Source organism: Aplysia californica, unplaced genomic scaffold (genome assembly GCF_000002075.1).
Source record: "Aplysia californica isolate F4 #8 unplaced genomic scaffold, AplCal3.0 scaffold00073, whole genome shotgun sequence".
Taxonomy (NCBI): domain Eukaryota; kingdom Metazoa; phylum Mollusca; class Gastropoda; order Aplysiida; family Aplysiidae; genus Aplysia; species Aplysia californica.
The window spans coordinates 405,508-415,898 of NW_004797343.1; the positions used below are offsets into that span (position 1 = coordinate 405,508).

At 38.3% G+C, this 10,391-nt stretch overlaps 1 protein-coding gene across 1 annotated transcript in view; it reads right to left on the reverse strand.

Moving 5' to 3' along the window:
* Positions 1–10,391, reverse strand: part of LOC101845306 (flavin-containing monooxygenase 5) — a gene marked incomplete at its 3' end in the record, with an annotated part of 54,904 nt that overhangs the window by 22,559 nt on the left and 21,954 nt on the right. Inside the window, 1 exon segment of the mRNA XM_013080062.1 lies at positions 2,641–2,757. Coding sequence (XP_012935516.1) covers positions 2,641–2,757 — 117 coding nt within the window.

Genomic DNA, 10,391 nt, shown 5'->3' on the forward strand with positions numbered 1-10,391 from the left:
TTACACATGCATTATTTTACACATGCATTATTTTACACATGCATTATTTTACACATGCATTATTTTACACATGCATTATCCTACACATGCATTATCCTACACGGTCTTTTTATCCGACCCGCAACAACTTTCCTATTGATGGGGGTCTTTGATTGGATTATAATAATAATAGTAATGATAATAATAATAATGTGATAGTAATAGTAAAATAACCTAGCAATGTTAACGAGGCAGTACAGCTTGGGCCAGACTACGAATCTGACCAATCCCGTGACAACAGGAACTGCGCTGGTAAACTCTCAAACAAACACGGCTGATTCTAAGAACGCAAACTGTAAGTAGAGTCCAATGAGAGTGTGTATTGTAATTTGTGTTTTAAATAGATCTAGATCTATATATAGATACAGATCTAGATTCTAGATATAGATAGATCTATTGTAAATCTAGGTTTTGGATCTAGGCTTCCTCGCATGTGGAGATAGAGTCTTTGGTTTAGATCTATCTAGAAATCTAATTCAGTGCTCATCTCCCGGTCAAGATCTAGATCAAGATTTAGATTCTTTGGCACTTCTTTTTGTATACAAATGTCAGACTTCATTACAAAGTGAAGGGCTTTCCACAAGTTCACCAAAACAAGCAGAGGAATGCGGGAATATTTCAACATTTGTAAAACAAAGCAAATTGGATTTAGCAGTACACTTGCATCTGGAAATATACGTGGTGAGTTGTATATAAATCCCTCTTACTTTTTCTTTCTCTCTCCATTGTTCTCTCTCTCGTTCTCTTTTTCTCGTTTTCTTCGTTGTTGTTTTTGAATAATTTATGAAGCTACTTGTACTTGATCTGCCAGAATTGTCTAGAATTTTAATGTTGTTATGGCTGTTCATAATCATTATTGTTGTTGTTTCCCTCCCCCTTTCTCTATATTGGTGCTGCTGCTGTTGTTGCTGCTCTTTCTCCTGGTGTTGTTGTCGTCATCGTTGTTATTATAGCCCCCCCCCCTCTCTCTCTCTTTATTTCTTTATTTATTCCTTTTTATCTTTATTTTTCCACTTTTCTCTAATTCTCCTTGCTCATACGTCCTTCCTAAATAGTCTGTCAAATCGAGGGGTTTACTCTGAGGTTCCAAATAAGCCCCCCAACCCCCCCTCCTCTTCTTATTAATTTTTCGCCCGAGAAAGCCGGAGCAAAAAGATAAGGAGCAAATAGCCTATAACTATAACCAGGCCCTCTCTTGGATCTCTATAAAAACTTGCGAAAAGAAAATTTAAAATTACATCTATATCTCTCTTTGTAATTGATTTATATTATACTATTCCTCGCATTAAGCAAGTGTAAAAAATAATCAGCACAAGTACTCTTTCGCAACCCTCCAAAATGTATGTGAACTGCTTCTATTATTAATCGGCAAATGCCCCCCCCCCTCCCAGTAACGAGCAACCACTATAAGATAGAGTAGGGGTAAATCTAGGGGTAGATCTAGGGTAAGGGTTAAATCTAGGTCTCTTCTTTATTGTGTTGTTGGAGTGATCGCTCGTTAAGGAAGTCCTTTCCCCCCCTTTTATTACTACCTGGTAAGTGTGCTCCCCCCCCCCCCCTTTTTTTAAAAATTATCAGCCCCCCCCCTTTTTGTTTAATAAAAAAATTGAACCTCAGAGTGCACTACCAACTTGGTTTCGTTTACACAGTCTAGAACAATAACGGGCCTAACCCGAGTATGTTTACCGGCGCAGGCTATAAATAGAACAGCTCTCTTCGCTTACGCTGCGTGAAGCACTGGTTGTCTCGGACAGCGCTGCAAGCTGTACAGTCTCGTTTACATTGCTAGATCTCTGATCGGACAAAGAAAAATATCCATAAGGGGCTGTTCAAATATAATCTTACACCTGGAAAGGGGGGGGGGGGGGGGGTGTTTGGCTCTTTTAAAAAGAAAGTGTAAGAACGGGGGAGGGGTCTTGAACCAATGTAATATTGCACGTTTGGGAGGTGAAAAAAATAGCAAGGACAAAAAGGGTGGCCTTGGTAAAGAAAGGCTGCATAGGCCAAAGAAGAGTGTGCAGAGGCCACAAGGGATGAGGCAAATATGTTCCAAGTATTGCAGCATCGAAGAGGTACAGGGCTTTACACAGGACGGAGGAAAATTGTAGGGGAAGGAAGAAGAGAAAGAAGAGAAGGAAGAATTCCACTGTAATTTGCTTTATTTGTAATTAAGGCATTTTTTAAATTGACAAAAGTCCCAATTTTTTCCTTATAATATTAGAAAGAATGAGTGTAAACAATGTTTTGCTTGAATGATTTACTCCGTTATTTTTTGTGAATGTAGAACTGAGATTTAAAACAATTATGTGCTTGTATATGTGCGTATTAATGTTTTTAATAAAGTGTATAGAAACAATGATTGTAACACAGATTTGGGCAAAAATGGCATATTATTATAAGCCAACAATGTAATTTTACGGGATTGGGGTGGGGGGGGGGGGGGGGGGGGCAATGTAAGAAAAGTGTTAGAAGGGGGTGGGAGTCCTCCAAAAGGTGTAAGATTATATTTGAACAGCCCATAAATAACGTGGTTTTTGATTGGAAACAAAACATAGTCCTATCAATGAATAATCCGGTCCCTGATTGGACACAACAACTCACCCATGAGTATTTGGCCAGTTCAGAAGCACAGTCCCCACCTGAGTTCCCGATCCCCACGACCATCACTTTTTTGCCCTCGAATCCTCGACAGTCCTTGAACTCTTTGGAATGGATCACCTGGGTGGGGAAAAAGAAAGTGATTTACAGTCAAACGCACCAACCACCAATCTGGGAAAGAGCATACAGCTGGATGTACATGTTTCGCGAGGCCTGCAGTATGACGGTGTTTAATTTTTGAACGAAGAGAACTTAGATCCTTAGATCTACTCATTACAGTAGAATATTGCTATTGAGGGACTTTTGGTTCCAGTATAAAAATCTGTCTGTAGGCAAGTTCCCGCTATAGGAATGCAAAGGCGAATTACCGAAATATTTCTTAACACCGACATGAGTTCCTCCATTCCATATCAATAGAATTTGAGCTTTAGATTAGTCTTCCTTTTCTTGTCAACTTCGTTGATTATCTCGGTCTTTAATTCGAGTGAGAGGCATTTCCTTTTGTTTTTGTTGGAAGCCATCTTGTTGCTTGGGTTGTCTATCGTACCAATAGGCCTACTGTAGAACTGATGAAGTGGATGCGTGCGTACACCAAAAAAATAATATACTATGACTTGAAAGATACTGTTTTTTGCAGCTTTTGTAGCTCAAGTTCTGAGTCACATAGACGTTGCTGGGACAGCATTCCCTTGTCAAGTAAACGTTTATGTCTTTTTTTGTTGTTTTTGTAAAGTGTTTTACGGCGCTCGCAACTGCATAGGTCATATGAGCGCACGGGACACACTTAATATTTTCAGTTGGTAGGAAATTTTGAATTTTTGCCCGGGTGGCGGCCGAAGCCTACTCTTATCGATTTTAGACCACCAACGGATCTTTAACGTGCGAGAAGGCTAGGTGTAGATCTTTCCTACCAGAAGATCAGGGGTGTGGCAGAAAGACAGCAGTAAGGAGAAGCCAAGGAGTAGCAGTAGAAAGGCGGCAGAAAGAGTCAGGAGCCCAGAGGAGGGGGCAAAGGAGGTGAGGGGGAGGAGGCAGAAAATGGAATTGAACGCAGACAACAGAACATTGCTAGAGAGCAGGAAAGGAGGTGAAAGGAGACAAATTTAGAGAAGAAAATTTTTCGGTTGCTACCCGGATTCGAACCCGGGACCTTTTGAGTGAGAGGCCAACACCTTAACCTTTAGGCCACGAGAGCCCCCGTTTATGTCTGAGCACATGGCCACATCTCTTTTCACAGATAGGTTGGACAGTTTCTTAAATTAATATAAATAGAAGCAAGTCATCTGCAATTTACAAGCACTGTATTTAACCAACTTCATCCCGCATTACTCCTCTTAAAAGACAATATTTGTTGCTTGAAGTAACTCGAAATGAAAAAATAAAGCAAAAACACCCCCCCCCTAAAAATTTAAAAAAAATATATATAAAAATTAAAAAATCAAAAACTCTACCTTGCATTTAAGGTTGGATACAAATAAATCAAGCCCTTTTGATTCTGGTAAAGGAAACTGTTAAAGGTGACAGTAAATGTTATCACATACATCAGTAGGTACTTGCTTAGGAAAGTGACTCCAGGATAAGAAGAATCATAGATGCGCCAGAGAGTCTGCGAATGGCCACCATCTTGGAAAATGGCCACCATTTTAGATTTTCACGTGGCTGGCAATCTTTTATGAAATAACCCAAAAGTAATGTGCATGCCAATGTTTGTGCTTGTATCACAATGTGAATGAACCACAGAGGCACACATATATTATTAAATACCAAAGAGCCCGCAAATGGCCGCCATCTTGGAAAATGGCCGCCATATTGGATTTTTACGCGATAAACGTTCTTTTTTATGAAACAGCAGCCCAAAAGTAATATATGCATGCCAATTTTGGTGCTTGTAGGGCAATGTGAATGATTTTACACTTAGCTGCCCCATTAAGTACCATGTGACCAGTGTAAGACTTTGGTTGAGAAAAAGGAAAACCTGCATGCCCCACACAAATGGAGGTCTTGTACGTAACGCCAATTGTCCAGGGTGATTAAAAAATAACCACACCATTTATTTTCTAACTATCTCGTTCAAAATTTTTACTAGAACGTTGTAATTTGGAACAGATATAATTCATTTAAAATGAATTTGTTTGACTTAAAATTCACAAAGAAGAAACTTATTTTTGAAAACAGAAATGACTTTTTATAAAAACCACCTATAAATTTTAAATGCACCAATTTAAAAGATTTTGTAAGGAAAGTCATGAAATGATTTGTTTGTTTTTCTTTTTCCTTAAAAAAAAATAAATCAAAAATCAAATCCCTCCATCCCTGTAATCTTTAAATAATATTTCTTTTCTCATAGAGTTTTTGGAACATTTGCTGCTTGACAAACAAAGAACCTGAGATAGTGGAGTTCACCCAGAACAAGATCTCCATCATGGGCATTACAGACATCAGGAAAAAAAGGGACAGGTACAAAAGAGATCCACTCTAACTTTGTCCTCATTTGGAGTGGGGTAAGAAAAGAACAAAGAGCTGAACACGGTATGGGTTTCATCATACATCCTGGCAAAGCAAAGGAAATATCGAATACAGACTTCATTTCTGAAAGACGTTGACCACCAAGAAAGAAAGAAAACCGAAAAACTATAAAAGACAGCAAGAGAGACTAAATATGCACAAACTTGGAGATGATCAGGTGCAGGCTTAGATCAGAAAAAAGGCTAAATGAAAAACTACGCTCTATCAACTCTACATTACTATTTAATAATATATCTGTGCCTTCAAAACAACTCTCCTGAACACAGTGAAAAAAGTCTGTGGTATCAAGAAAACAAGAGGAAAACACAGAAAAGCAACAGCCTGGTGGAACGAAGAAGTTAAGGAAGCTATCTAGGAAAAAAAGAGACTGTATAATGTATGGGTCAAGTAAAAAACCCCGAAGAGGACTACATTAAATATAGACTTGCAAGAAGACACAACAAGAAAGTCGTTATAACATCAAAAGAAAAGTCATGGCCCCAGTATGGCAAAAAACTAAGTGAAACCTGCAAGACCTCACAAAGAGAGTTCTACAAGAAGGTGAAGACAATGAGAGTGAGAGACAAACCCTATGTACCCACCACTGTCATCAACGATACTAGTGGAGCAGCTCTACACGAAGAGAAAGAAATAATACAGAGATGGGAAGAATATTATCCTACTTGAGTTTTTAAAAAATCAAAGTGAAACTAGCAAGTTTTTGAATGAATTTCGGAAGAACGCTTTTTTAAAATGGTTACGCTGACAAAAAAACCTCTTCCGGAGGAAAGGGTGATTGTTTTCTTCGTTTAATTTGACTTTAGAATGAAAGGCGAGAGGTCATTAAAAAAACAAAAAAACTAAAACTCCGCACTGAACGAACCCGAACTGCTGATGAACAGGAGTCGATCTGCGCCACAGAATTCTTATTCTACACTTATAGTAGCGGAACTCCCTCTTCGCGATCGCCGATTCGCTGTGAGGAATTGAAACTAAAACATGGCAGCCAGTTGAGGGCACCTTTGGCTGTGCCGCACAGCGAGGCTTCGGGTTGCTATGCACGCTGATGCTAGTGGTAGGGCTTGGAAGACACCTTACATCAGTATTTTAAAACTTTCTTCGAAGAGGAAATATTGTGAAATAGTCTAGTACATTTTTATTGCCAACAATATGTCATAATTGGCAATGTAACAATGTTTTTGTATTTGTATTGTTGGTTTGTTGTTTTTTAAAATCTACTAAAGATCTTCACAATCACAATACACTTGATAATAACACTAATTATGAACATTAATTATGTTGACAAAATATCTAGATATAGTCTTGATTAGTACTAGATCTACGATAAAGGGACGCTAACAGTGACATGCTCATTACAATAATGTTGTCATTAAACTTAAGGCCATCCAAAGCAAGCAAAAAAGAACAATATAAGCCTTTTCTCCAATTTACTAGATTCTAGAAAGAGATAAATAAATTGAGCTTATATTGAGGAAATGTATTATTTCTTACTTTAAGAATTTATCTCTGTGTTTGCATCAGTAGTGTGTACAACAACATGCTTTGTTTAAAGCACGTGCGAGTCTAACAAATACAAGAGATTGGAGAATGTGTCGGTTGCACATAAAATACATAGGCCTATTGTACATGCTGCCAAAAACACAAAAATGCAGAAAAGGCCTCAAAATATTGGTTTACACATAAAAGCCAATAATGCAAAACAAAGTAAACAAGAGTGGAACTGGCATATGTTTTCTGAACATATGTTCAAAGTCATTTCTGTGTGTTGGGAGTGTGATTTCTAATGCATGAATGATAGGCTCATTCAGATGTGATAATGAAGAAACTTGTGTCTACAGTCACAACAGAAAGAGTTCCATGGCGAGTGATCACTGGTCAAGGATTTCAGAGCTGTGTGCATTTTGAGAAAAATGTATCCCCATACCCTGGATCACATGTCGAGGGGATGGGCTTGTCCCCCTGTAATCCCTGCACACAGTAAACAAACACATATTTTTGAACACGAATAAGAAAAAATAAGTGGTCTCTTGTTACGGATCAAATTGAAGTCTTGTTACAATTCAATAATTGATAATAGCGCGCATTGCAATGCATTGGCTAACTCAGCATTATACGCTATTTAATAATACATTCGTCAGATTTGGATTATTAAATTATAATCATAATTATATGTGCCCGCGTGTGGGAAGTGAAAGTGAAAGGAATTGAAAATGCTTTCAAAAACAATTACGAAAGTAACATAATTAAAGTAAGATGTAACAAGTAAGTAACATGTGCTTATAAAGGCCCAAAAAGGTGTATGGATGCGGAAATTAATGTTTCGGATGAAAATAATACGCTATCTCTACTACCGTAGCATGCGGTCAAAAATTTGATGCGCAACTTATTATCAAATAATCTAGGCTACTGAACTATCGGAACACCTAGATCTAGATTCTCCTACTTTTACACAATGACTTAGATCTATATCAAAATTCATCTTAACCGATGAGTATTTTTTTCAAACATTTGTACACATCTATAGGTACAGTATTATTCTAGAAATTTCTTTAAAGAAAATTCTTTAATAAATACTAGCCCTATATTTTAAAAAAAATCCCAGTCAATGGTTTCTAATTTAAATCCTTAATTCCAATCTCTAGTTGCACAGTGAATTCTGTAACTCAAAATTACAAACTGGACAGTAAATGCTTTTCACTCTTTTGTAAAAGCCGCTCTTGCTTTAAAAGCTATAGGGTTACTTCCGAAAACGATAAATCGTGCACTCAAGACGCCATTGATTTCGGTCTTCAATTCCTCACAGGTCACGTGGTAAAGTTCCCGTTCTATAAGTGTAGAATTCTGTGATCTGCGCACGCAAGGAGGTGCTATTCCTATTCTTCTTCTGGGAAAACGAAAGAGAGCTTCAAAACAGACTGCAGCGCTATCTGAAGCAAAGAGCGCACTTCCTGCGGACACTTTTTTGGCTGAGTGGCCCATCTTGTTATTTACTATCTTCGGTACAACCACGAAAGCTGAATAGAGAATCAATCTATACATGATCTATATATTCGGCAACTTGGAAACACGAGTGTCGTTTTTCTCTCAAGATTTATTGCTCTATTCCAGTAGAGTGTAAATAGTAGGCCGATGACTTTCAGTTGATGTGATGCACCGATCATTCCTTTCATCGAAAGGGAGCCCAGCTAGTATTTTATATATTTGAAATAATCTTTAAAAAATCACTTCCTTTTTTATTCTTTTACTCACATCAAGAAGCATTCACATCTATTTTCAAACGTGTTAAAAATATGAATCTACAATGAAAATTAAAATTACCGTATGAAACTGAAGCGCTCGCAAGAGCGATACAATCGATCGTTAAAACGCGCAGCGCTATCTTAAGATTGCCGCGCAATTATACATCGCTATTTACCGATCGGTGCAAGATTGCGCTGCACGTTTTAACGATCGTATAATTGCGCAGCTATCTTAAGATTACTTGGCAATGTTAAGATTGTGCTGCTTATTTCAACGATCGTATAATTGTATCATTCTTGTAAGCTCTTCAGTTTTATATTTTAATTTATATTTTAATTTTCATGTTTTTACACTTTTGAAAATATACGTGGTTGTTCCTTGATTCGAGTAAAAGAATAAAATTGGAAGTGAATTGAAAACATAATTTTTAAAATATAAGATTAATTAAATGTACTTTGTGAATTTTGAATTTGATAACTGGCATTGTATCATTCTTGTGGGCTCTTCAGTTTCATATGTTATTTTAAATTTAAATTTTCTTCTTTTTTTTTTTTTACACTTTTGAAAGTCATATGAATGTTCCTTGATGTGGGTAAAAGAATAAAGATGGAAATAAATAAAAAATATATTTTAAAAATATGAAATAAATTAAACGCACTTTGTGAACTTTGAGTTTGATACCTGGCATTGTATCATTCTTGTGAGCTTTTCAAAAATAAAAAATATTAACGCAAACTACGGATATCCGCGCAACTATACGATTGTTAAAACGCACAGCGCAATCTTAGATTGCCGCGCAATTATACGATCGTTAAAACGGGTAGGGCAATCTGATTGTGCCGATCGCTCAATTGCGCGGAACACATTATGCGCCGCAGTCAGAGCCGAGGCGGGAATAAGAAATGAATGGGTTTTTTAAGGAAAATTAGAAAATTGTTATATGTATGCTTTTAAACCAGGTGGTTTGCGCGTAGACTTTGCTAATTTTGAGGCGCTGATCACGAATATGACATTAGAATTTAAATCCGAACTCAAAATTAGAATTTTTTAAAGCTCCAGCGGGGGCTATGGCTCATGAGTCACGACCTGGCACGGCTAAAATTGAGCGAATGGCTTTCCAACTGACACGTCTTTTGTCGGGGCGTGTCGTGTAGAGTGTGTTGAAACAGCCAAGCGGACTTTTCACTGATTTCTTATACGGGGTGCCCACTACAGCTGGATCGGGCCGATCGCCCGACTTGATCGCCTGAAACTGAAAACAAACACGTTTGTTTTTGATCGAATCGGGCGATCGGCCCGATCGGCCGATCCCATCCGTAGTGGGCACCCCGTATTAGGAAATGCAGTGGGTGTCGCATTCAACGAGGTTGCCGGGACCGGCTTGTTGTCCTCGTTGGATCCGACCTCTCGTTGAACGTGACTAAGGCTAAGCAAAAGAAAGGAGACAAGTTATTATGTACACGATGTACCAATACCAGTAATTAAAACAGTTGTTCCCCCTGATGATGACATTTTCAAACAGCATCAGTGTACGCGTGTTTGAGCTGTGTTCTCACTGTCATTTCTGCATAATTTTTTTTTTTCTGGAACACTTCTCGTGTGGAAACATACCCTCTCACCTCCAGGCCTAGATCTAGATATCTACATAGAGTAAAGGCAGGAGCTTTGATTTTCTGATCGGAGGAAAAAAGAAAATTGAAATCTCTGGTGGCGTCTGTGGCCTAGTGGTTAGGCAGGCGGACTCGTAATCGTGAGATTGCGGGTCGGGGGTTCGAGCGTCAGCTCGACCCGACGTTGTGTCCTTGGGAAAGGCACTTTACACGATCTTCCCACTTGGCTCGGTCCTTTCGAAGACGAACGTTAAACTCGGAGGCCGAGCCTCTTAAATAACCTAATAGTGTTGATAGGGGCGTTAAACCTATACCATTTCACCATTTTCTCTCTCTCTCTCTCTCTCTCTCTCTCTCTCTCTCTCTCTCTCTCTCTCT